Here is a 27,393-nt window from a genome sequence, read left to right as displayed (position 1 = left end):
GGTGCGGAAGAAAAAAGAAAGCAAAAAAAAAAAAAAAAAAATCAGAACCTAGGATAAAAAGGAAAAATAAATATAGGTAAATAAAGAAAAGCAAAGGGTGAGAAGAGAAGAAGACAGATATTGTCCTCCCATTAACAGGAGGCTCCTCCATTATTTATTTCCCTTCCTTGACATTTAAATGTACTGGTTAGTGGCCTCTCTTCCCTCCTGAAGTGAAGCTCCAGACTTAGATTGCTAATCCTTATTTGTCTTCCAACTCCATATGCCCTTCGTTAACCATCACTTTCCCTAAACTGCCTAAGCCACCCCCAGCAAGATAGTCAACACGACTGACCAAAGAAGTACTGACAAAAGAAAACCATGACATTAAGAGAACAGCTCACTGTCTCCAACATACCTGCTAAGAGAGGAGAAAATCAAATGAGGTTCTTTACACTCACCTGAGGGAAGGAAGAGGGGGATAGGAAGAGGGGAGTCAACAGAGGAGAGAGCAGAGGAAAGCACTGGGACCCCATGGAGCCACACCATCACCAGAAGGAAGTCAGGCATTCCTTCATGTATTGCTTTTCCTCCCTCTATCCCACCCCTCCCTGCTGACGTATCCAAAAGCCCACACATCCAAACTCCACAACAGCACCCCTTAGGTGTCAGTTTGCACATCACTTCATCAGTCCCTCATGATTAACCTGGGCCCCTAATAGTGTCCTGCATTTCCCCTTTCAAAATGGCTGCCAGTATGATTTCTCATTGTTGACTTCTCTGCCAACTCGCAAGCTCCACGAGGGAAAGAGCGATCTTCTCACTGCTATAGCCCTAGCACCCAACACTGGGTCTGAACTCAGTAAATTACTCTTAAATGAGTAAGACCTACACAGATAAATAAGTGTTAACACTCAAATTCCTTAAAATTCTACAGTACCGGGTGCCTGGGTGGCTCAGTTGGTTGGGCGACTGCCTTCAGCTCAGGTCATGATCCTGGGGTCCCTGGATCGAGTCCCGCGTCGGGCTCCCTGTTGGGCGGGCAGTCTGCTTCTCCCTCTGACCCTCCCCCCTCTCATGTGCTCTCTCTCATTCTCTCTTTCTCAAATAAATAAATAAAATCTTTAAAAAAAAAAAAAAATTCTACAGTACCAAAACTTGGTGTGGCCAAGATTGCTAACTATTCATGTTCTCCAATCCTTAGGGACACAGCTATATGAATTTCGCAACCTCCCTTGTAGTTAGGTGTGGCGTGGGACTAAGTTCTGGTCAATGGGTTGTGTGTGCAAGTGATTATGCCACTTCCAAGACGATCCATAAAAATCCTCCTAAGCTCTCCTTCCTTGCTCCCTTTCCCCTTCTGGCTGGCTGGACTGAAGATGAAGCCCTTTGGTGGCCTTAGAAGCTACATGTTGATACCTGGGACCCTATGTGGAAATGAGCCACCTCTCTAATCTGTTCACAAGAGAACTAAGCTTCTCCTATGTTTGCGCAATTATCATTTGGGGTCTATGTGTTACTATGGTTAACCTATCTGATTCAGTAATAGAGTTAGGTTACAACTAAAGTTAAGCTTTCCTAACCTGTACCAGCCAGCAACCGTTTGTCACTTTCCTAAGGAGAAATAAAGGCCATTCAGAGGACAGTGCAATCGTTCTCAGTATGTATGACTGAACAAAAGTTCTGTCTGCTCATAGTCATCAGGAAAAGATAATAACTAACTTTGCCTTGGGCTTGCCTGGGCTTGGGCCACAGCCACAAAATAGGCGAGGCCAATTCCAGTGATGGCAGGTCAGCCGGCTTGCCTCAGCTCCTCTCAGAAGCCCAGGTCAGGCCCCACGGGCTCTGGACAAATGCCCAACTGCCTTTTCGAGGAGTCTGTCCCTGGCCTCATCTGTGCTTACTTTGCAAAAACATCATAAAACACTGCCCCATTGTTTTCAGTGTCAGCTGGGGAGAAGCTGCCAAAAGTTTTTTCAAAAACCCACACCAACCTGCACTCTGCCACAGAACGAAGGCTGCACGAAAGGACTCTCCTGGATAAAGCATTCAGCCCACCGGAGAGAGATCCCACCTCAGACAGAATTCATTTCCCTGTGGCAAAGCTCTTCTTCTGCTGATGTGTTTGACTCTCTCTGTTGTTTCTACCTGACACTAGAGATTTCAAAGACAACTCCTCTCCCCGAAGGACTAGAGCATTAAGGTAATTGACTTACAGTAAGAGAATGAGTAGCGTGTACTGCATATACTTGCTTGTTCAATCTAGGGCTAGGAAACTATCAAAAGGGTAAATTATTGACTAACTCTTTTCACTTTTCTTCATTGCAGGTTTGTTTATTTCAAGAACTTCCTGATCCAGGGGTTCTTAATCTTCTAGGGGCCATACACCCCTTTAAGAATATGATGAAATGCCTTTACTCGTTCACAGAAAATACACATGTCCACAAGCACACACATGTATTACATATGATTCCAGGCTACACACAGGATGCCGAGTTCACCCACTGGTCCCGGGTTCATGGAGCCTCTAGGGCCAAGGTCAGAAAACTTTCCCTCCAAAGGGGCCAGAGAGTAAATATCTTTGGCTTTCTGGGCCACATACAGTCTGTCATTAATTACCACTCAACTCGGCTGCTGTAGCGGGAAAGGAGCCATGGCCGAGCTCCAACGGAATTTCATTTATTGACATTGAAATCTGAATGTCATGTAATTGTCATGTGTCACAAAATATCATTCTTCTTTTCATTTTTTCCCCAGCCATTTAAAAAAATGAAAACCATTCTTAGCTGGTAGCCTGTACAAAAACAGGTGACAGACCACAATTTGTCAACCCCTACTGTAGGGCAGAGGTTCTAGGTGCAAAAATAGTACATCTTTATTTTTACTGACTTCCGATGGGAATTTCACATTTCCTTCCATTGTGAAGGTAGGCAGCCAATCTCAGTAGTGTCACCGGTAACTGTCACTTGGTCACCTGCGGAAATCACAGGTTTGCTCCTACCCCACTAGCGTGGTCACAGATAACACAAAATATTGACCATGCTCATCACTATTCTTCAGTTATGCTCATTATTAGATCTTCTGCCGTATCTTGCTATTTAAATGTGCTAATAGAGAAGCACATGTATTATTCTATCACAGATTTGATACTTAATATTTTGATAACTGTATTTATATATGATTGATTTCCATTCTAACCATATATATTTTATTTTGTGGATTTAAAAACAGAATTCTGAGAAGCAGTCTAGAGCTTTCACGAGACACCAGAGAGGACCATGGTACAGAAAGGTTAAGAGGGCCTGAGCAGGCAAAACATAGCATCACCTACCAGAGCATTCACATCTTCTGTTTTGTGGATGAGCATCCGTATCTCCTCTGGATCACCGCTGAAGATTGCTTGGACCAGTGGTGGCTGTAAACACAGGAGAATTTGAATTACAACTATAATTAAATACATTTGATTGTATTCAGATGCAGATGGCTACAAGATTTGTTCCCCAAAAGTTTATTCAACAATTATCAATTGGCAGACAAAGATGAATGTGGCTCAGACACACCCTCACTAGAGGTCTAGTGGGGGAAATATTTGCATAAAGAAATAACTGTAACACAATTTGAAAGCCATAACAGAGAGTCATATCTAGCCTGGGGCTATGAGTATGACATAAAAATCACCCATAATTGAAGACATCCTTGAAGCACCCTTAAGTTTCCCATCAAAGAAATTACCAAATCTGCAGTTTTAAGCAGACAGTCTCCATTGTTCCCGACCTCTCATTAGACAATGTATCCTGGTACCCCCAGACAATTCCACTTCTAGAGAATGTTAGTGGCCAAGTTTCTGGCCTCCTGAACATTTCTTTGTCAATGTTTGGAAAGCCCTTGAAATCATTCTCAAACGCTTCCCATAGCCAACACTAAAGGCACTGAGTGTTTCCGAAGTGATTACATCCCACTGTCCATACACAGTAAGTGGTATAATCGTGGGGTGGGGATCCTGAAGGGGGATACTGGTAGCAATTATTATTGAACTCACCCACATTACCCAAGACCCAAAAGAGAGTAAAAGGATTTATAAAGTGTGATGGAAACACAGCCGAAAGAGAAACTAGCTCTGCTTGGAGGGTAGGTAGGGTGAGAAGAGTGTATCTAGAAAAGCTTCATGGAAGGCACTTTAATGAATGAGTATGAGTTTGCAAACAGGGAAGGAAAGGCATTCTAGGCACAGGGATCACGGTGTGCAAAGGTGTGGACATGCAAAAAACCTGATATCTTAGAAATGTTGCTATCAACCTGGTGACCAGAGTGTGGGGTAAAAGAGGAAAAGTGGTAGGCTCTGGGGTTGATGTTGGGCTTGCTGCACATGGTGAAGAACTCTGTTCAAAGCCAGCTCCACCACTTGCCAGCTACATGCTGAGCCCACTTCCCATGTGTAATCTGGGGGTGAGCATGATCTTTGCTGCTCAAGCCCTCATAGGATTGCTATTAGGAACAAATGAGATAATACATGGGAAAATCCTCTGTAACCATCCAACCCAACACAAATAACAGATACTTTTATTAAGAAATGCTTAACACTGCTAATGTAGAATTTGACAATTTTTTTTCACTTTAAAAACTTCGGCAATTATACATACAACACACACTCACACCTTCTAGAAATACTTTACAGTAGTTCTTTCTTTCTGGTTTTTTTTTTTTTTTTTTTTTTTTTTTTTCCCGGTAGAGATAAAGTGTGAGGAGCAGAGGGAGAGAATCTTAAGTAGGCTCCACACCTAGCGTGGAGCCCAATGCGGGGCTCAATCTCATGACCCTGAGATCATGACCTGAGACAAAATCAAGAGTAAGACGCTCAACTGACCCAACCACCCAGGCACCCCCTTTAGAGCAGTTCTAGTCAGCAATCAGATGACAGCAGTTTCCCAGACGTGTCTGACCATAAGAATCACCTAAGATGCTTGTTAAAACAATGTTCCAACATCCCTTCCCTGGAGATTCTGAGTTAGTCTATCTGGGGTGGGGACTTGTGAATCTATTTTTAATAAATGCTCACTTAACTCTTGGAACACTGGCCTAAGGTAAAACCATCAGTATGACCTGCCTCAATGTCTCCCAGTGCTATCCACATGAGAATCCCAGTCCTCACTATGCCTATAAATTTTCTTTTCTCTTTTTTATCCTCCTGTTGCCTTTCTTACAGGTTCTGATGGTGTTTCTTGTTATTTGCGGCTACCAATATAAGTACTGTCAGTAGAATATAATAAGACTCCTTGAGGAAACATTATATTAAAAATTTAAGTTGCAGGGGCACCTGGGTGGCTCAGTCGGTTAAGCATCTGACTCTTAATTTTGGCTCAGGTCACGATCTCAGGGTTGTGAGATCGAGCCCTCCATCAGGCTCCACACTGGGCATCAAACCTGCTTAAGATTCTCTCTCTCCCTCTGCGCCCCCACCCCCACTCTCTCTCTCTCTAAAGACAAATAAATGAAATAAAAAATAAAAATGTTAAGTTGCAGATAAGTATTTCAATATGCCAGGAATTTTTCTGCAGTTTTCCCCCTGCCACAAAAGTTTCTAGCAAGTGGACAGATAGATATATCTTTCTTTTGCCCCAAATACTCTCAATTTTACCTTCTTGCCAAGGTGTATGATTCAAAGATATTTTCTCAAATTGCCAACAGTTAAATAGCTGGAAAGAAGTCTTGAAAAGAAAGCAAGTTTTCTGCTAGTTTGGTGTCAGCTGGTTGATCTGCCTAAAGACAAGAAGATCCTTCCACATGCTTCTGACTACCTGCTAAAACCAAGTCTCTGGGTTATCTGCCCCATGGCAAGGACCATATTTCATAAAAAAAAAAAAAAAAAAAAAAACAGAATCAGACACAAAGTCAGGATCCGTTCCATAATCCTCCGTCTGCTTTGCTCATGACCAAATGCTTGTGTGTACTTTTCTGCCTTTTTGAACCTGAAGAGAAAACAACAAATCCAATAGCCATAGGACTTAGATGACAAGCAGGGGCAGAGTCTGACAAGACTTATCATTTGGGGTCTATGTGTTAAATGAACAGCGATCAATTAACAGTTGAGAACTTAACACTGCTAATGTAGAATTTGACAATTTTTTTCAAACTTTAGTTCCCTTTAAGTGACCAATAGTTCATGTGTCACTAGTTGGTCACTTCAAGGAAACACAGCTAGTTAAGCAAAGCCTCTCGTCACTCATGAGCATAAGGAACACATACAGATATTCTGTTGCTTTAGCTCTCAAGGGTTCTAAGCTATGGCTGGAATGTTCTCAAGGAGAGCCGCCCTGACAAGGCTGCCAGACAAGGATGCCAACACAGTCCTTCAGCAGGGAGCTTCCCAAATACCTCCACGCCCAGTCACTGAGACTATTTTGAAGGGTATCATCGACACCCAGAATGGCGTGCACACGTGCCCAACACCTCTGGGCCTAGCTCTGCTAAAAGCTGCTTTACAGACTATTGTCAATGCAGAGAATTTCCAGCATCCATTGGGAAGAAGCCATTCTTCCAATCCTGCAGTCACATCTGTACACACATATCCCACCTGCATGTGCATTTTCACCTATAACTGTATCGACACTCATGCACGTATACACAGAGATACACATTGATTCGCACAAAAATCCCTCACACTCCCTGGGGAAGAGAAAAGTGCCTGTTCTCCAAAGCCCAGAGTCTTGCTAGATGGAGACCTCTAGCCCCAGCGGGGCCGGGCCACCACCATGACAACGTCACTGTCTTCACAACTGTGAATCCAAGCATCATGGGATTCTAAATCAGAACTTCACAGATGCATGCTTTGCTGGACAGATGCTGTGTGTTTGCTTAGATGTAATTCTTGAACTAAATTACTGTGACTTTTTAGCAAGTAATATTAAAAAAAAAAAACACATTATGGGTGTTTCTTTTTTTTTTCTCCACCCTCCCAAATAAAACATACCTAGAGAGCACTTTGGCATTCCTTTTTGTTGGGATTTTAATCCAATCTTGCTGTTTTATTTTTCCCTAAATACTTACCCTGAGAATAAATATTTGGGAAAAAAAAAAAAAGATACATCTAAATACTGCCTCCATTACATGATTTTAAGAAAGGGGGAATATTCTAATTATGATATTCTTGCTCATAAGTGTCAAGTACTTATACTCCATTGACCATTAATTTGACAACCACTATATCTACCAGAGAGTTTGCCTTGACCTTGATAAGGCTTAGAAGCAAAGTCTCACCTGCAAACGAACAGAGTCCTAAGCCTTGGTATGTACAGGTATTTCTTTATGAAGTTTCACACACTTCAACGCTAGCATATACAAAATGTTAGTGCTCTGTGTGCATTAGGGTACAAAGTTGAATAAATACAAACTCATAACAAGGGTCAAAGTTGGGAAAGACAAATACTGGCAGGAAAAGAAAAGGGGGGATTACAATACCATGAAACCACTGGTAGGTTATCATAACCTAAAGAAACTGAAATTCTTAAGAGAGGTATGCAATAAGTTCAGCATCAATTACTAAAATTCCCTTAGCATGCTTAGCAAGTATAAACTAGAAATGATTGCCATGTACTGTGGATATTGGCACAGTCCCTCAAATAGATTCAGAGGGCAGAACATACTTCCTGGACCTACTCGACCAATGGCACAAGTGGGATTCAATATTCAGATGGGACCTGTCCTTGTCTTCCAACATCACTAACTATTAATACCCCACCGTCTCTTCCAGGAGTGTTGACAGCTGCCTTCTAGAGGTGACCGTCTGCCAGGCTGATGACACTGGATCCCTCTAAGACAGAAGTGCAGAGCAGAAAGGCCCCTGGAATTTAGCAACCATTTTAAATCATGCAGCTAATCTTGCCAACACTAGGAACTGAAAATTCATCACCAAAAGCCACTTTCTCTACCCACATCCCCTACTAGGCCCTCCAGTGCAGTCTTTTTTTTTAATTTTATTGTCAGTCTTTGAAGATAAAATGGGAAAATACCTGGTTTCCAAAAATAAGACACAGCATCAAATGTGTATTGATAAGAGTATTCCCGAACTTTGAAGTAGAGTTACAACTCCACTAGGGGGAGCAAGATGGTTAATTTGTTACCTGGGAGATAAGAGTAACTGTTCAGGTTGTATAATTAAGACAAGGAAGCTGGAAGATCCACTTTGTCAAGACCTAAAAGAACTCAAACTTCTGAGAGAGTTCTTGGTAATAAATATGTATGTATCCCCCGCCAAAAAATAGCTTTTCTTTTGATCCCCAAGGGTCCATGTTTTTAGGAAATAAGAATAATGCAATCTAAAACTCAGGTGTTAAAGTATCATTTTCATCACTTACAAAACTGAATTCAATGAATCCTTTAATCCCACTTTTAAAAAGGGCTACTCGTGGCATCAGACAAGCCATTAGTTTAAGAGTAAAGCCCATCATGTGTTTCATGGAGAGAGTGAAGCTAGTTTAGAGTACCTACTCCATCTTGCAATGAGGTTGTGGGTCCCCCCCTCCAAATCCCCTAATGAAACCACCAATTTGATTTTTGCTAAAACCGTGTATAGTGTACTTCACATTCCCTTTCTTGGAGCTGCATGTTCTTTACTAATACACTGGCTTTGGAAGATAAGTGGAGTGACAGAAGCCAACACTTAACATCTGTGTCCTACGGTCAACGGTAAGAAGTCTGAGACGATGACACTCCAGCATTTCGATGCAAATTCCTGGCATGCTGCCTGTCCTTTTTTTGGTTAGATTGGGTAATTAAAGACTCCACATCTGAAAGAAAATATCTTGCATCCTAATCAGGAGTGGGTGTTGGGAATTAATGAATAGCCAAGAAGAAAAAATAATATTCTTAAACATCTGCCCATAGTTGAGTATTCTGAGCACAGTATGTCATTAAAGCAAGACAGGAGCATGTTATTAGAAGCTAATAGTTGATGCGGTAATAATCTAGCCATATGAAGCCATCAACTTATATGAACATGCTGAAACACTTCATTAGGGAACAACTGGTTTTTGTATGAGGCAGCGCTTGCATTTTTACAAAAGGATAATAAAAATTTGTTCGAGTCACTAGGTTTAATGGACCAAACTTGTTAGCTCTATTCATGTGGGTCCTGCTGTGTGATCTGCTGAAAGGGTGCCATCAGGTGCTTCCTGATTATAGATCACTCTTTATTTGGGAAGAAGTTCACTCTATCACAGGAAGATGATGATCAGAAAGTCAAAAGCTGTTTCCCTTAAGAACTGTACAAAATATACTGAGTCCCCATAAACACTTTTTTTTTTAATGCAGGACTATATACCTGCTGAGTAAATGTCTGAAACATTTTCAATTATTTGCAATTATTACTAAAAACCAAAGCACAAAATTTCAAGTATTAGTAATAGCTTCTATGTAGCTATCTATTAAGTCTATACTTATACTCTATACTTATGAGAAAAGAACAACTATTTTTAGTCAGAAAATGAAAAAATTAATTATCTAACCTTTTCCAAAATGAAAATAGGATATGGAAATGAAATGAAATAGCAGGAGGTATGGGGGTGCCTGGGTGGCTCAGTTGTTAAGCGTCTGCCTTCGGCTCAGGTCATGATCCCAGGGTCCTGGGATCGAGCCCTGCATCGGGCTCCCTGCTCAGCGGGGAGCCTGCTTCTCCCTCTCCCACTCCCCCTGCTTGTGTTGCCTCTCTTGCTGTGTCTCTGTCAAATAAATAAATGAAATCTAAGAAAAAAAAAAAAAAAGAAATAGCAGGAGGTATGGACTATGAATAGTTATTCAGAGACTAATGATCCAGTCTTTAAAACATCCATCCTTTGGGCACCTGGGTGGCTCAGTCAGTTAAGCATCTGCCTTCGGCTGAAGTCATGATCCCAAGGTCCTGGGATGGAGCCCCACATCAGGCTCCCTGCTCAGCGGGGAGCCTGCTTCTCCCTTTCCCTCTGCAGCTCCCCCTGCTTGAGCTCTCTCTCTCTCTCTTTCTCTGTCAAATAAATAAAATCTTAAAAAAAAAAACCCATCCTTTGTTGCACCTTCCTTTCCTGATATCCTCCGTGACTATTTCTCTACTCTTTAATACTGTTGTTTAGCGCCTTCCCCAGAGGATAGCTGGCCCAAGGCAAAAAGAAACCCAGGCATGCCAACTTCACTACTAGTCACCAGTCAGTCACCAAAGATTAAGTAAAAGGAAATGATAAACAACAGTACCAGTTAAACTGAAATCTGGAGGCAATGCTAATTTTTACTGACCTGGGATCTCACTCTCTTTTTCTTCCACAGCAGGGAGACTGACGTATGACAGCAGACCGACCTGGAATTAAATCCCAGCCATAGTTTCCTCATCTATTAAACGGGGCTGTTAGAGCCATTTCAGAGGATGTGTTTAAGAAATGGCCTAAGGGACGCCTGGGTGGCTCAGTCGTTAAGCGCCTGCCTTCGGCTCAGGTCATGATCCCAGGGTCCTGGGATCGAGTCCCACATCGGGCTCCTTGCTCAGTGAGGAGCCTGCTTCTCCCTCTCCCTCTGCTGCTCCCCCTGCTTGTGCTCTCTCTCTCTGACAAAAATAAATAAAAATCTTTAAAAAAAAAAAAAAAAAGAAAGAAATGGCCTAACATACGCAGGCACCTCATGTGCACTCAGTAAAAACAGTAATTGTGTTGACTTTGAATCAACACGCTCAAAGACTTTCACAGACAAGTATGTTTATGTTCATCCTACAAAAGGAGAAATAAGGGATCTGGAGAGATTTTTCCAAAAAATTACAAAGCAAATAAACTGAGTTAAGGATCATAAGCCATTCAACACCACCTCTAAAGCAGAGAGGCCCATCATCCTGGGAGAGAAGATTTCACAGGCAGGAGAGCAGAAATCAAGCTGAGCCTGACTTGGTCTTCGTTACACTGGGCAACCTCAAAAATGTCATACAACCTCTCTGTACTCAGGGGTCTAATCTATTGTACCAAAATAATAGCAACTCACCTGAAAAATGCACCATCTCCCTTTGACCGATCAAAGGGTGCCAGATACTCACGTCTACTGGATGGGACATGAAATCATAATTTTACTATTTACGGTTACCATAAACACATCCAGTTATACTTTTCCTTTATGACCTCTTGATGCTCAAAAAGGAGACTGATCTCCTGGTTGGAGCTATGAGGAGAGGATAGGATGATTTACCTGCTAATGGCAAAGCTGAGACTAGAATTTAGTTTTCCTGATTCTCCCGGTTCATCACTTTCTTTCGCATGTCATCTTCATATAATATAATATAATATGATACAATATAATAGAATGAATAGATAATAAATATATGCAATACAGGATTAGAAATTCAGCCTCAGTTTCAACGTACTTCCTGTGGAGAAATATTGTATACTTTATGACTCACTAAGGAAAGATAATCACCATATAGATATATTCTCTATATATTTGTGTGTATATTTACACCTTATATGTGTGCATACATAGTGATTATATATGGGTATTTCTAGATATAGTTACTCTCAACAAAGTAACTAACGATAAAACAATCTTGCCAAAAGATGCAAAACAAAGAGGTACAAAATATTTTAAAGTAAGGGCTCAGTGCCAGTTGGAGTTAGAAATATGGAAAAGATAGGTGTTAACCTAGATTTTGAAGAGTAGGACTGGAGTAAACCTTTCATGTTGAGGAACAGCCAATGAAGAGGTTAGAAAAGTAAATAACTGGGTGGAGGGAGCATCATGCCAGCAGAAGGAGTTTTAACCCAATCTTGTGGGCACACAGGAACTGGAGTCTTGAGCAAGAGGACGGCTCAGAGTTTTTGCAAACACTTAATCCGTCCACGATGCGCGCCAAGCATCGGAGAAGAGAAGGGAGCTAGAGAACCCAGTGAGGAGACAATTGCCACAATCCAAGGCATCACAGGAAAGAACTTTCCAATCTTCCCACATTTCAGGCTCTCTGATTGCTACTTACAGGGCCATGGTGGAAACAACAGTTACTGTTGTCAGCTCTTTGATGCCGCTCTATTCCTGGATGCAGGTTTGGCTCAGCATCTTGGCCACTTTCCTTCACTCTTTATATATAGCCCAAATCTCCTGCCCCCGAGACACTAATGTTTCCAGGTGAAATTGAGGTTACTTCCTTTAGTTCCTGGAACGCTTCCATTTTTCCCCCACAGAACCTCTGTTGAAGTCAGTTCTGTTTTGTCAGACTTGTCATTTGATCCCTGAATTTAAATCATAGCATTTCAAAAATAGGCCACATCCATAAAGAGAAAAGCAAAGCAAAACAAGGCAGACATACTCTGCCAAATGCCATATTTTTATTGGGATCTGCTGCCAACTACCCACATCTTTTTTCACTCTGTCTAGTTTCAAATGACTTGACATCAAATCAAAACTTTAGCTAAGTTAATTAAACAGTGTTTGGGAGTTAACTTTTAAAGAAAGTTAATTTAAACAAGAGCACAATGGATCCAAGAGGTTAGTTAATAGAGAATATTTAAATCAGTGTAATTTTAGTTACAAAAAAAAAGAACAATACATTTCTACAAGAGTTTCCTGTTTTGAAAAATTGTTAACAGAGGTTTTATTTCCTATCTTAGTTTTGGTTACATTCTTTGTATAACTGTATCTTCTAGCACGTTGAATTCATGCAGTTTCAAATATGAAAGGTGATTTGATAATGTTAATCAATATAAGCCATTTTAGTGATTTCTGTGGGAAAAAATTATACAGCCAGATGATTTTCAGGGTAATATGTGTATTAAGTGTAATTTCTTTGTTCGGATACAGAAAGTGGTTCTCAGTTTAGAATGCATCATGCAACACAACTTTTTATTAATATCTGGTTTGTATCTCCCTTGCCATAATATAGGCAACAATATAGTATTCCCAAAGAAAAGGATATGATAGAAAATGATTTATTTCTATAGTAATATTTTATTATGATCTAGAGTAATTATAATTTTTGAGGAGTATTAGAAATTGGAACCTAAGCAAAGCAATTTAAAAATAACAACAACAAAATCAATGTGTAGAAATAAAAGGCACTCACCAGGAAGGTGGCAACTTGCTATATTTGAGAGGGACAGACTTACCGTATATGAGATATATAGATTAAAACAATCACATGAAGTCGTTCATGATTCAGGCAAACTCGAAGTTGGGTCTGTCTGAAATTTGTTAGATCCTGGATTCTTTCAAAAGCCACTTTTTGCCCAACCAAGTCATTCCAAAGCCCATGAGAACTTCCCCTTAAACTTTCTCCTTCCTCTCTGTAGTGCTTTTTCTTTGAATTCCATATGCATTCCTTAGAAAGGGAGAAAGCAGTCACACTCCACCACCTCTCCACAGGGAGCCAGGTGGGGGATCAGGGACATGTGTGAAACTGAGTCACCTTCCTGGCCCTAGCTGTTCAAACCACTCTCGAAGGCAGGGCATTGACCAGGACCATTAGTCTCTGCCTGAGATGACTGGAGGGTCCCCTTTTGCCTACAAAACCAGGAAGGTCATAAGGAATGCAAATCCATTAGGAATTCTCTCCATTTCCCCATCCAATGTCCTGGCAAGGGCGTTCAGTAAAAGATGTCAAAGGGAAATGATAAGACAACAGGAAGAGAGGAGTCCAGAAGACTGAAAAACATTAGATAATAGAAAATGGGAAATTTTGCCAAAAAAAAAAAAAAGGATGGTCACATATTTCCTTGCAGAAACACCAATACAGTTCATATTTCCGTTACTTCTCTACATAGCACCCTGCCAATAAGAGATGAAAGATACGGGTTTTTTTTAATTAATCTGGTGTATCTCAGATAACAGCCATATTCAATTCAATCCAATAAAGACTGATTAAACCTAAAAAATCTACTAAGCTTAAGAAATTCAGACACTGAGATGGTATAGTCAGTCTCGCTGTTGAAGGCGTTACCAAGGTGTAGGGAGGAAATATACGAGCATACACAACTTGGATATAAGGTAAAGAGCACAGAAGTACATGAAGAAGGGAGAGCGATCACATCTGGTCTACTGGAAGATGTAGTCTTTGAAATGAATACTGAACATTAGAGAGGATTTAAACAGGTAGAAATGGACAGAATGGGAAGTGGGTGGTCCTACCTCAGAAGAACGTGAACAGATGCTGGGAAGACTGAGCATGCACAGGGAATAGTTTCATTCGGCTGGAGCATGAGACGGGTGAGGTAAGCTGAGCAGCAGACATGGGTCATATTACAGAAGGCTTTGAATGCCAGCCTAAGAAATTGGGACCCTCTTCTATAGCACTGGGGAATCATGCATGGTTTTTGAGCAGGAGAGTGACCTATGTGGTGTGCTTTGGAACAATCTCTGGAAATGAATGATGAACTGGAAGAAAAGACTAGAGTGAGACAGTAAGTTAGGTGATTTCAACAACAGTCTAGGCGAGAGGTGTGGGGATGGAGTGCCCCTCCGTGGTGAGAGAAGTGTTCTGCTGGTGGCCAAGATGTGGATCTAAAAGGTAAATGACTATCCCCATCATTAAGTCAGCAAGAGCTAGCCACTCAGGCATGGCTGCCTCCACTCAGAAAGACTCTCACCAGCTTCCTCTGCAGGATGCAGGGCTCTGTGGAGCACAGCCGCCCCAACCATCAGCTGAGGAGCACCGGAAGTTCTGCAGTATTTGCTCTCTTGACTTTTCCACTTATGCAAGCCCCTCCAGCTGCTTACGCGGTTCTGTTCAGCTCTGGGACAGGAAGCTCCTAGGGCTCTGAAGTCAGTTAGCATCTCGCATCCGTACAACCTGCCACTGCTCTCCCTAGGTTTGGGTAAAAAGAAAACTTATCTTCATGTCATAAGCTGAAGACAAAAATTCACTCAAGTATTGTGCTATCTTTACTTCCTAATTCTAAAGTTTAGATAAGGGATAAAACTCCCTTTTTTTTTTTTCAATCATACCAAGTTTGAAAAGTAGAAAGAAGTATTCTGGGGCAAGGGACTTTCTAATGCACAAAAACCTCTACCCATTTTCTCTTTCTCTTCTATTTGCTGGGCTTTAATCTTAGTAGTTGTCCCATTGCAATAAGGCAAAGACAAGGTAAAGACAAAACTTAATAACCTTTCCTACCACCAATGTTCACAGCCTAATGTGTATCCCTCCACATCTCTCCTCATGTTCCTGCCGATACATAAAAATATAGATTTAGATGGAGGAGGTTACAATGTTATCACAAAAGTGGGATTTACTCTTTCCCTTTCTTGCTATTTGTAAAAACAATAATATACTGAGGACATCCCCGGGATCAAGAGTTATGGAATTGACACATTTCTTTTAATCGCTATATAATACTCTATAACATGGATATATCACAATATATTTAATTATTCCCCTTTGGATGAACATTCCTGTTGTTTCTAGTTTGTGCTGCAACAAACAAGCCTCTATCAGGATCTACCCTGGCCAGTGCATTTCACAGAAAAGTGCTACCAGAGTTGAAGGCATTTTCTGAATACCTACTATATGCTATTTTTATAAAATATACAAAAGAAATATGTGACATAGTCCCTTTCTCAGAGAGTGCCAAATATAGCTGGGGAAATAAGCCTAACCCACACAAAACAATTAAACTGTGTAACACAGGACTGAACCACATCCCATGCACTTCACGCAAATGGACGCCAAGTTTTCCCTCGGCACAGTGACAGACCGGAGAAATGGCTTGGAGGTCCTGTGAGCCTACCGTTCTAGGGGCCTTCTCTGATTCAGGAAAAGTGGAAACAAGAAGAGCTAAGAAGTCAGTTGAACAAGGACTGAGAATGGTTTAGATCAAGGACAAAAAAAATTGTCTTCTGGAGTGACAAATGAGCCATATAGATGACTTTAGACACGTATATGCTCAGGAGAATGACAATAAGCAGCTCCTTCTCTAAGTCACTGCATTTCCAAACAGCTTCTCCCATATTCTTCCCACCCCCTCCCAGCCTCCGCCAAGAAAGACCTAAAAGAATCGCAAGCTTAACTGCCTCCGAGCATTACACTAATACTGATTTAAAATGCGCTACTTCCAGCCAGCATAAACTTCTACATTTTCTCCAAATCTCTTCCCTCCCTGTCCTTCCCATGCCCTACCCTACCCCTGCCAACACACACACACTCACATACACCCTCACACTCACACATACACACACCCCACCTTGTTCTGTGCCCTTTAAACAATAGCAGTCATTTACACTGTTCCTGTCCATCTGGAAAATAACATGAACAACATGGAAGAAAAGTAATAATGAAGTTTAAGTGATTGTAATCCAACCAAAATCTGAGTTCTTTTGAGAATCAAAAACTCTGTTAAAAGCATTGGTATTGATAAACCAGCCACTACAGCATTGTTCTTCCACTCTGCGTTGCAAGGCTATGCTTGCAACTCACCGAGTCCATTTAAATATAAACCATATTTAATAACATGTTTTAAATTTCATCAAACTGGTAAATAAGACTTGAGAGCTCAGTGTTTATGCCAGCTAAGTATTATGCCTTGATAGTGTATCTAAGTAGCTCTATGAGAAAGCTCTGAAAATGAATTAGGCATAAGAAAAGGAATGTGTTTTTTATCTCAAAGACTTGAGATTTAAAAGTTGCATGTCATTTTTAACCGAGGCGGCGCCACAAGGAAGTCTATGATTCTTTTTTTCACCAGATTTAATCAGGAAAAAACCCACGGATGGGTCCAGGTGATGGTCAAGCTCACTCTGAGAACAGCAGGGCCACCAAGCATGTTTCCGGTCTAAAATTAGCTTTCCATGTATTTTTTAAACTTTAGGAAAACAAGATTTACTCCCAGGATGTTAACTTGAAGGCCAAGTTCAAAGACATAATCTTGATAGTCATATTGCAGAAAATCAGAGTTTTTAATAAGAAGAGGGAATTATTGACTTCCAATAAAACCTAATTTGCTGTGGGGCACCTGCATGGCTCAGTTGGTTAGGCATCTGCCTTCGGCTCAGGTCATGATCCCAGGGTCCTGGGATCGAGTCCCACATCGGGCTCCCTGCTCAGCGGGAAGCCTGCTTCTCCCTCTGCCTCTGCCCCTTCTCCCCGCTCATGCTCTCTTTCTCTCTCTCTCTCAAACAAACAAATAAATAATAAATAAATAAAACCTAATTTGCTGTGTGTTTTTATTTAGCAGTAGGGGAAGGAAAAAAAACCCTCAATCTCTGTTGCACCAGTCCAACCACAAAGGCAACTGAGGTCTGAGACTGGGTATCGAGGAGGTAGCGAGGGTCCCGATGCCTCCTGTCACCTCACCGAACATAACTGAGGTGGCTCCACACTCCCTTCTCCTCACCAACCTCCTCGTGACATCAGGTAAGTGGTATGAAGACTCCACTAGTGCCTTTGCAGGTCAAATCTAGATTTGGGAATCTGCAACACACACCTAACATCAAAGCACTTAGCAACTGTTACCCAGTCAACACACAACATTCCAGTGGTTTAAAATGCAAAATAAGATCATGGTTCCTTTGAGATCATGGTCCCATTGTCCTGACTAAGGGGAACTTTTGGCTGCCCTTCCTCCTCTCACGGATAGAACTGGGGGCTTGGCCAAAGGCAGTAAAACCAGGGTCTCGTGGGACAGAAACAGCCTGCCCAGACGTGTTGAGACCTGTTTTCTCTTCTAGAGTGCTCTGAGTTCAATTGGCATGCGCAACTACGTTTCTCCTCGAGTCATGACCAATCAAAAACGTCAAAACAAGTCCAATGAGGGAAGTGGAGAGAAATTATCTGAGGAGCCATACATGGGTTTATTCTAGCCTTCATGAGTTGGTGTTAGATAGCTTCGGCAAGTAACAAAGCTAGCAGAAACCTGTTTCCTCCCTGAGGACAAGAAATGGAAGACCAGATTTTATGAGGAAAAAACCCACCGATGGGTCCAGGCGATAATAAGCTCAGCCTATGAGAGCAGCAGGGTCACCAAGCATGTTGCCCACAGCAGGGGAAAGAGCAGGACCAATCCACTTGAAACTGGTCAGAATATTGGGATAATCACTAGTATGCAGTTTTAAAGTATCTTTTTTTTTTTTTTTTTTTTTGGAAGACCTGCCTGGGTGCAAAAGAAATTTGGCTAATGGTTCACTGCTGGGTTGCAGAGTAGAACCTCCTGGGAAACTGGGTCCCATCCTAATGAGTCTGATGCAGTAAGTGAGAGATCGAAATTCGAGCACAGGCACTTTGAGAAGGCTTTCCAGGCAACTTGTGTATGCTCCTCAAACATGCCATACTGAATCTGATCCTTCATATCAACACCTTAGAAATATTATACTTTGGGGGCACCTGGGTGATTCAATCTGTTAAGTATCTGCCTTCAGCTCAGGTCATGATCCCAGGGGCCTGGGATCAAGCTCTGCACTGGGCCCCCTGCTTAGCAGGGGAGTCTGCTTCTCCCTCTCCCTCTGCTTCTCCTCCCTGCTCATGCTCATGCTCTCTCTCCCTCTCTCTCTCTCTCAAATAAATAAACAAAATCTTAAAAAAAAAAAAAAGAAATATTACACTTTGACCCCACAATCCCACTTCAAGGAAGCTATCCTATAGAAATAACTAGATATGCAGACAACTTTTATATAGAGATAGTCACAGTAACAATATTTACGATAGTAAAAAATAGAAAGGCATCAATGTCAAAGCTAAGTACATTATTACATTATTTAAATCCAAAAAAGATATAAAATGGCCAACAGGCACATGAAAAGATGCTCAACATCATTAATCATTAGAGAAATGCAAATCAAAACCATGAAGATATTCCATATTCATGGATTAGAAGAATTAACACCATCAAAATGTCCATATAACCCCAAGCAATCTACAGATTCAACGCAATCCCTATCAAAATCCTAAAACCACAATGAGCTACCACTTCAGACACATTAGGATGGCCTAACGCAAAACTAAACAAAAAATAAGTGTTGGTGAGAACGTGGAGAAATGAGAACACTGATGGGAGTATAACGTGGTGTAGCCACTGTGGAGTTCCTCAATTAGTTAAACATGGAATTACCTTATGACCCAAAAATTCCACTCCTAGAGAAATGCTCAGAAGAAATGAAAATGGGTGTTCAAACAAAAGTAGTACACAAATGTTCAGAGCAGGACTATCCCAGCAGCCAAAAGGTACAAACACCCCAAACATCCATCAGCTGGTGGATGAACAACCGTGGTATAACCACACAATGGAAGAGTATTCAGCCAGAAAAAGGAATGCTGTCTGGTGATACATGCAACAACATGGATGAGACTCGAAAACAGGATGCTACATGAAAGAAGACATAAAAGTCACAAAAAGGCCATGCGGTGTATGATTCCATTTATGTGAAATATCCAGATTAAGCAAATTCATCAGGACAGTCAAGAGAGTAGTGGTTGCCAGGGATCGCAAGGAGGAGGGAATAGGGAGTGACTGATTCAGGGGAAGAGGGTGTCCCTTTGGGGGGATGAGAATGTTCCAGAAGTGAGGAGGTGGTGACGGCTGCACGACACCATTAATGTACTAAATGCCCGAATAATACACTTAACAGTGGTTGATGTCGTCAATTTCATGTTGATTATTTTCCCAAAATTTTTTAAAAGTTACAATCATAAAACAGAATATTTTAGTTATTAAAAACTGATCTTTTGAGGGACTTTAATAAGATGTAGAAAATGTGGAAAAAGGACTTTAATAAGATGTAGAAAATGTGGAAAAAATGGTGTCATCCCAACTTCACAGTATATAAATATGCACAGAAAAACAAGGAGTGAAAGGAAATTAATAAAAACGCTAAACAGAGTTATTGGCAGATACATTTTCGGTCTTATATTTTTCTGTATTTTCCCAAATTGTCTATAATACTGTTTTTATTGTTAAATACCCAGTTATGATCCAATATTGTTTTTATCATCATAAAAATAAACAACTTTTTTTAAAGATGAGATCAGATGACACTTTGGAGCACAGATAGGAAAAAATAACAAGGATAACGTAAGGTCTAAAAAACATGTGACGTCATGATGTAGGTGTCAGGAGCTGGACAATACTATGGACCGGTTAAGGCTGCAACATTCGGGAGAATTTATGCCCCATCCAAAGCTGGAACTGTGGCTCCAGATCTTTCGAGTTTTCAAGAAATGCCAAAGCTCCAGACGTTTCAGCGAAATGCCCTGATTTTTAAGCCTTGGCAACTTATTCAGTATTTTTCAAACCACAAGCCAAACAAAACACATCTGTGGACCGGATGTAGCCCACAGGCGCCAGTCAGCAAACCCAAGTTTATAGGAACAGGAATGTTTAGCCTGGAGAAGAAGAACCTTCGAAGGCACATAGTAACTTCAAATATCTAAAGAAAGTCTGTGTGGAAGATGCTGTGCACGTCAATCTATTTGTCTCTAGAAGGCAGAACCAACCTGAAGGCGAGGTGTGGTGGGGTAGCAGAATTGTGCCCAGTAAATGAGGGAGTGCTTCCAAATAAAGCAACTGCCCAATAATAAATAGGGACTTCAAAATGCGTCGACATGCCCATTCCTGAGGTGTTCCAGCAAAGGCTACGTAAGCGGGATTCCTGCTTTAGGTCAGAAACTGGGACTAGGTAAAAGGCTCCCCATCATGGCTGAGCATCAGAAACTTGAAAAAAAAAAAAAAAACCCACAGATTCCTGGACCCCATCCCAGAACCATGGGGTGAGGCCCAGGAGCATGTATTTTTTAAAAACGGTCTCAGCTGCTTGGCAGGTGGTTTAGAAACAATGCACTGAACCTCTGTATCTGATGCTGGAATTCTATTATTCTAATCCATGGTTTTACCTAGCTGGCAGGTAAGGGAGAGAGAGATTGAAGAAAGAGAGCAATTTACTGGAACTCATTGCAGGGCAGGCTCTGCGCTATATGCTTTCTTTATCTCATCTCACTGCCTTTTCACAACAACCCCCTGAGGTCTGAAGCGATGTCTTCCATCCCATTTCCCAGGGAAAGAAACTAAGGTTTGGGGAGTTTGAGTATGGCCCAAGGTGATGGCCAGCCACTGAGATGATCTTTCTGGCTCCAAATCACATGCTAGTTCAACTATACCACACTGCCCTCCTCTGACCCACTCAGTAAATAGTTCTCAAGTGCGCCTGATGAGCCAGGCATTACACTAGGTGGAGGGCATTCAGCAATGATTAAGACACAGTCCCCAGCCTTGAGAATCTTTGGAATGTAGTGAGGAAAGCAGAAAAGTAAGCAATTATATTACAGTGAGAACTAGGGGGTCACACAGGAGGGACACCCAATCTAGCCTTGTGTTACCAGGGAAGGCTTCCTGGGAGGAGAGAACATCAAAGCCAGGACCCTAAGGTGACAAGGGAAAAGGGACCCCAGGCTGAGGGTGCAACATCTACAGGCCCAGAGGCCAGAGGGAGCCTAGCACGTGTGAGGAAACATGAGAAATTCAGGGTGGCTGAAGCATGGGAAGCGAGACAGGGGGCTGGCAAGATGGGCAGGACAGAGCCCCCACGCACTTGTGTGCCACACTAAGACTTTGTCATTTATCCTAAGAGAAACAGGAAGAGTTGAGGCTTGATGCAAAGGAGTGACTCTTCAGAATCATATTTTATGAGGATCAGATTGGCTGTGGTGTGGAAATGGATTGGCAGGGCAGGATCCACTGGACGCAGGGAGACCACATGGAAGGCTGTGGCAGCTAATTTCAGCTAAGAGGTGATGGTCACCCGCACAAAAATGGTGGCAGGGAAGATGCTATGAAGCAAAGATGATGTATCTCCCCTCCCCTCCTCTCCCCTCCCTTCCTTCCATCCTTCCATCCTTCCTTCCTTCCCTCTCCCCACTCCCTCGCTCCTTCTTTCTCACAGTAAATTATACTATAGAGCCCTTGCGATCTACTGGCCACTCTGCTAGATCTAGCCATTCAAAGATGGATTTTAGTCCCTGCTGTCATGGAGTTTGGTCTCTGCTAGGCAGCAGATGTTTGTGGAAAGTACTTTCAAAAGTGTTAAATAAGGGGTGCCTGGGTGGCTCAGTCGTTAAGCGCCTGCCTTCGGCTCAGGTCATGGTCCCAGGGTCCTGGAATCGAGCCCCATATCGGGCTCCCTGTTCAGCGGGAAGCCTGCTTCTCCCTCTCCCACTCCCCCTGCTTGTGTTCCCTCTCTTGCTATGTCTCTGTCAAATAAATAAATAAAATCTTTTTTTTAAAAAAAGTGTTAAATAATATAGAAAAAGCACACTGGTTGGTTAGGTTATCAATGATAACACAGGTGGTAAAGGACATTAGGGGGCCGGCTTCTCGCTCCTCCATCATCAATTCTGAAAGAATCATTCATGTACGAGCCCCATAAAATAAATCTGCAAAGTTATATCCTAATAAAGCAAGTACTCCTCAGAACTGCATTCCTAATATTCATACATGAGAATGTAAATCAGACTGCCTGCTTTCGGTGTATTTCATTCATGCAAAGTAAGAATTTACCTACATTTTAATTCATCAGTCCTCAAACAAAAATGACTGGCTGACTAAAAAAGAAACAGGGATGAGATATTAAATTAATAAACTAGAAGAATTACTAAAGCCTTACTAAAGGTGGCCTCATGCTAAATGAAATGAAAACTCTTTTTGCTGCACTTGGGAGAGTTGCTAGGTACTTTGGGAACGAGTTTGGATTTACCCAAAAACTGACTGCAGATAAGCAACAAGAGAATCATGACTCGGAGGGAAGGCAGCAGGTGTCTGAAGGGTCTTCTTGCTCCGAGCCCTGCAAAAGGTGGGGAGGGGGCTCCCGGGGCTCTGACCTTCGGCCTCCACGCCAGAAAAACTCCCTTCAGTCTCAGTCCCAGGTCACCGGTGCGGCCAGGACATTCTTACCAGAGCCCTCATTGTGTAATTCCTGGCACAACATTCTTGTCATTCCTTTACTTGATCCCAGTGTAAGAATCACCCTCGATCAAACAGCTGTGCCCATGGATGGCACATTATGCTGCTTCTCTTTAGAGCTGATTTTTACCTTTTGTGACCTCTCAGATGACTCCTCTGATCTTTATCATTCCAGCATCTCAATGGTCAGCAAGGAGATAAAGTGCATCAGAAAATGAACTGTTTCTACTCCTTTCCACTTGAAACACGGCTCTTAGAATACTAGCTCAGGTGATTACCACCGCTCACTGACGGTGATCTTTCATGAGTGTGTCATATACCTTTTCCTGGTCCACCAGCCAAGGGGAGCATATCCATGGGCTGGGAGTATGGAGTCAAAATCCACTTTCCCAAAAATGTTATGGAAAGAAAGAAATCAGATCCCATACGGTTGAATAATCCTAACTTTTACATTTGGCAAATTAGAGAAAAACGAACGAGGTAGAGGCATACATTCCCTGGGTACTTTGAGCCAACCTCCAAACAGAATCAGCTTATACAAAGTTTATCAGATTCCTACAAGTCGAGTTTGAAAGTCCCCTTCCCCCCTTTATAAATCGTATGAGGAAAGAAGAGAAGCTACCAAGTGGTGGGGGGCGGGGCTTTTGGCGCCATTATTATGTTATGGTTTTATGGTAATCTTGGATAGTAAACTCTAAAAAAATTGCTTTCCTCATACTTTCTAAATGTATACTTTACTCTGGATCCTCAAAGAGATATTTAAGATTTGTTAAGCATTCTGGATTATTTCCTCTCCGGCTCCACAGAAGACCATCAAAACCAAGGTGTGACCTAAAGCCATCTTCAGGTGCCCTAGTGACGAATGCTCAGTGCCGATGACCACCCCCATGCCCGCCAGCAGTGCCAGGACCAAAAGGAGGTCAGAGAGAAGGCTGGTGGCTTCCTCTTAGTTCTTGGCAAAATTCATCCTATCAACCCCACCTCCCCTTCCCCTCACCCCCCAGGGAAAGAGTGCAGGGAAAACAAAACTTCAGGGAAGAGCTGTTAGCTCCTTCAACTTTCAGTACTCACACACCAGCTCCGTTTCCCAGGGAGAAGTGAGTGGGCAAAGCTAAGCCATGCCACACATCAGGTGTCTAGTTTTTAAGAACAGCTTTCATTATAATGCTTTCCATTGGGTTCTAATGTAGAAGAATTGGAGAAGAATAACCCAAAACCCCACGTAATGGGGATGACCCACTTTCTCCAGGCTGTTCGTCTCCCTCTCTCTGAACGTAGTGTAATTCATCCATTGGGCTCTCTGAGAAATAGGCGGATAGAAAAAGGCAAAGTGGATACGACAGCCCATACTGTCAGAGACAGCTCTTTGCTTTGTCGCTCAAGTGATTCGTGACTGTAATTGATTTCCGTGCCTACAGTTCACGAATGCTCACAGCTCTACAGCGATGAAAAGGCAAGATGTTCTGAGCAGTTTCTTTGGATTAACCAAATCCTGATGCAGTTTATGGACCTCGGGATACAAGACCCTGCCTTCACAACAACTCTTACTTAGTCAATGGACACCAATAACAGAATAAAGATGAAATCTATAGAAAACCAAAGAAAACAAGTTTTAGTTAGCATCATGCTTTCAACCTGCTAAATGATTCACCAGAGTAAACCTGGCTTGAAAACACCTTGACTCCCGACTGCTCTCAAGTGGGAAAGCAAATGAAGAGAGAAATGATGGAATGACTAGTGGCTACAGAGCTGGAAAAAGGCACGACAAATATGCAGTCAGAATTGCCACTTCTATTCCCGGGCCTCTGCAGACATCACCAATCAAGCATGACTCTTTCCTAAGTCACAGATACAACCTCAGAAGCTTTCTCAACACATCTCAATCCATCGGTCGTCTACAAAGATAAACAGTTGATGTTCGTTTATTTAACTATTTTTTTTCCTCTAGAACTGAATAGTTTATGGAAATCACTACTAAAAGCTTTCAGCAAGGGTTAAGTGCTAAAATGACTGCTTCTGATTTCTGTAAGATGGACAGATAAGTATGCTGTCTCTGCACATAGCACAGGGTTGCCTTATGAGTCAGGAGAATGAAGAATCAGGGCCTGAGTCTGGTCTCAGAGGGAGGGAGAACACGACCAAGGCTAGGTGAGGGCTGCGGGGAGCGAGGCTACTTTGGGGCCTCACTTGAAGGAACAGGGGCAAAGCACAGTCTGCTCGGAAACCATGGGAACTGACACCTGCCACCTAAAAGACTTCTCTTAGTAACAAAAACCGCCTTGAGTTAAAGTTTCCCCTTTAGGCTGAAATCACCTGAGTTAGAAGATTATCATCAGTTACATCTTACAGAGAACTGGTTTATTTGATCGTTTGTCGTTATTTTTTTTTTCTTGACTCCTAAATAGAGATCAGCAGCAAGGGGAAGGCTCGGTGTTTTTCACTGGGCTTGGGGATGCAGAGCAACCATGAGGAGCATTTACTGAGTTGCTACTATATGCCAAGCACTTCTCATACATTATTTTGCTTCCTCCTCGCCACTAACAGTGAGTTCTTATTCACATCATCCTCTTACAGATGAGGAAAATGAAGTTCGATAATGTTAAGTAACCTGACCAACATTATAAAGCTAGTAAGGGAGTGGGGTTGGACCCAAATCAAGATCTGTCTGCTTCCAAAGCTTGTGCACCTCCCGTTCCACTGAGCTGGCTCTGCTGGGAAGGCATCGAAGACAGACTCGGCACACTCAGGAATTTTCCGTAAGGCAGATGCCTATCTTATTCTATAGACTTCTTCCAGACATTAGGAAGGAAGCAAATTCTCCTCTTGCAAGGGAGACCTTTAGAGGGAAGGATCACCCCACCTGTTGGAACTTCTTGCCTTGGAGAGATTAGGGGGCCAGAGGCTATGAACTGGAATGGCAAGTGTCAGCTTCCTTTGACTCAGATTTCATTCCTCCCTTATGGAGAGATGCAGCTTCAAAGGAGGTCAGAAACAGAAGCTGAGCATGGCCTCAGCTCCACACAGAGGAAAGTGAAAGGTTAGAGGGCCAAATGTCCTCCTATGGCTTTTGATGGAGTTTAATGGAGTAGAAAGTGTCCACAGCAAAATCTGCTCTGGTTAGTGTTGTAGCCTATAAGCTACTTCTGCCCTGCTTCATCAGTAGGGTTCACCTAGGGACTACAGACACCCTCTCATGTAATGTAGACTCCATGTTGCACCTGTGTGCCAAGAGAGGGTAATGGACCAGATGGACCCCGTACCCATTCTCTAAGCACATGCCTCCCACTCTGATGCCATGAAGCCAGGCTGCAGGTCACTCTCTACTCACCACTCAGTCCTGCACTATTCACCCTCAATATTGAGGGACCATGGGGCCTACACCTTTGAGCAGGTCCAGGGAGGAGCAATGTCAGCAGCACTTGTGGAAGAGGCAGGCAAGCAGAAGTGTGATATGCAGAGCTGAGTACCTTCAGTGTGAGTGATAACACAGGGGATAACTTGGGGGAGTGGGAAGCATGGACAGAAGCCAACCAACACGCATTGTGTGATTCCTACATATCTCAAATAAGTTAACCAAGGAGCCAGGATTCAACCAGGCCTGTTTAAATTCTTCCTCCAAAGTACTTGTAACAGAATACATGAGTGAATTATTCCCCTGGATGTCTGACTCAAAAATAACTTTTTAACTTAAAATTCCTGTAAATTTTACAGTTTATGCCTTAAGAGATCCGTGTTTGCTTCAATGTAAGAATAATGTTTTTTAGTTGACTGTTGAAAAAAAATAACCATCTGGGAAGACACGTCGTGTTGATCCTGTGAATTACGCAGACCCTGCCATACTTCTAGTGCGCCATCTTGAAGGGCACAAGTATTTTGAACCAAGTCAGGGTCATACCGTCCTGCTGCCCCATCCCACCATGAGATTCTCCTTCTTTTGCCAACTTTGGAGGTTCTAAGTGTTCACTACAAAAGGCAAGTTGTAATCCATAGCTCAGATAAGAAGAGTGAGAGACAGCAAGCAGGAGAGGACACAGCACAAGGAAGTCCCATGAAAGTTCAATAGATCAAGACCAAAAGAGCCAAAGGAACATAAGCAACTGGGGACCCAATCCCTTTGTCCTCTTCCCTAGTTTTGTGACCAACACTCTAGTGATGAAGGATTAGTAATCAAAAGTAAACTCATGCACAGGAATTTACTTTGTTGAATCTCTCTCTCATACACACCCCCACACACACCCTGCCACCACTACTTTAGGGGAAGAAGGGGAGCTACGGCAGGCATACAGATCCTGAGAGTGAGGAACTGGAGCAAGGAGGTGCTGGTGATAGCGGTTACAGTAGACACCAGACATCAGGCACTACTAGGGCCAAGAGTTTGAAACCAGATAGATAGTGATCCAGTGAGAACACACTGACATGAGATAGGAAGGTCGTCTGGCCTCTGAGGCTGGTTTCTATATGCCAGTAGGTATGTGAGTTTAGATAATGGATAGTTCTCAAAGAAACTGTTTTCACCATACAGTCCCAAATCAAGAACCCAAAATAAGCA

The 27,393-nt window shown here is 42.3% G+C and overlaps 1 protein-coding gene across 6 annotated transcripts in view; it reads right to left on the bottom strand.

The window, feature by feature from the left end:
* ANKRD44 (ankyrin repeat domain 44) overlaps window positions 1-27,393 on the bottom strand; it is a 360,792-nt gene that overhangs the window by 243,306 nt on the left and 90,093 nt on the right. For all 6 annotated transcript variants that reach the window (XM_032405615.1, XM_032405624.1, XM_032405635.1 and 3 more), the window contains exon 2: window positions 3,311-3,394. In XM_032405615.1, coding sequence (XP_032261506.1) covers window positions 3,311-3,394 — 84 coding nt within the window. The remainder of the gene's footprint in view (window positions 1-3,310; window positions 3,395-27,393) is intronic.

This window comes from Phoca vitulina, unplaced genomic scaffold (assembly GCF_004348235.1).
Source record: "Phoca vitulina isolate PV1807 unplaced genomic scaffold, GSC_HSeal_1.0 scaffold1, whole genome shotgun sequence".
NCBI classification, from domain to species: Eukaryota; Metazoa; Chordata; class Mammalia; order Carnivora; family Phocidae; genus Phoca; species Phoca vitulina.
This window is presented reverse-complemented; position numbering and strand designations above follow the sequence as displayed.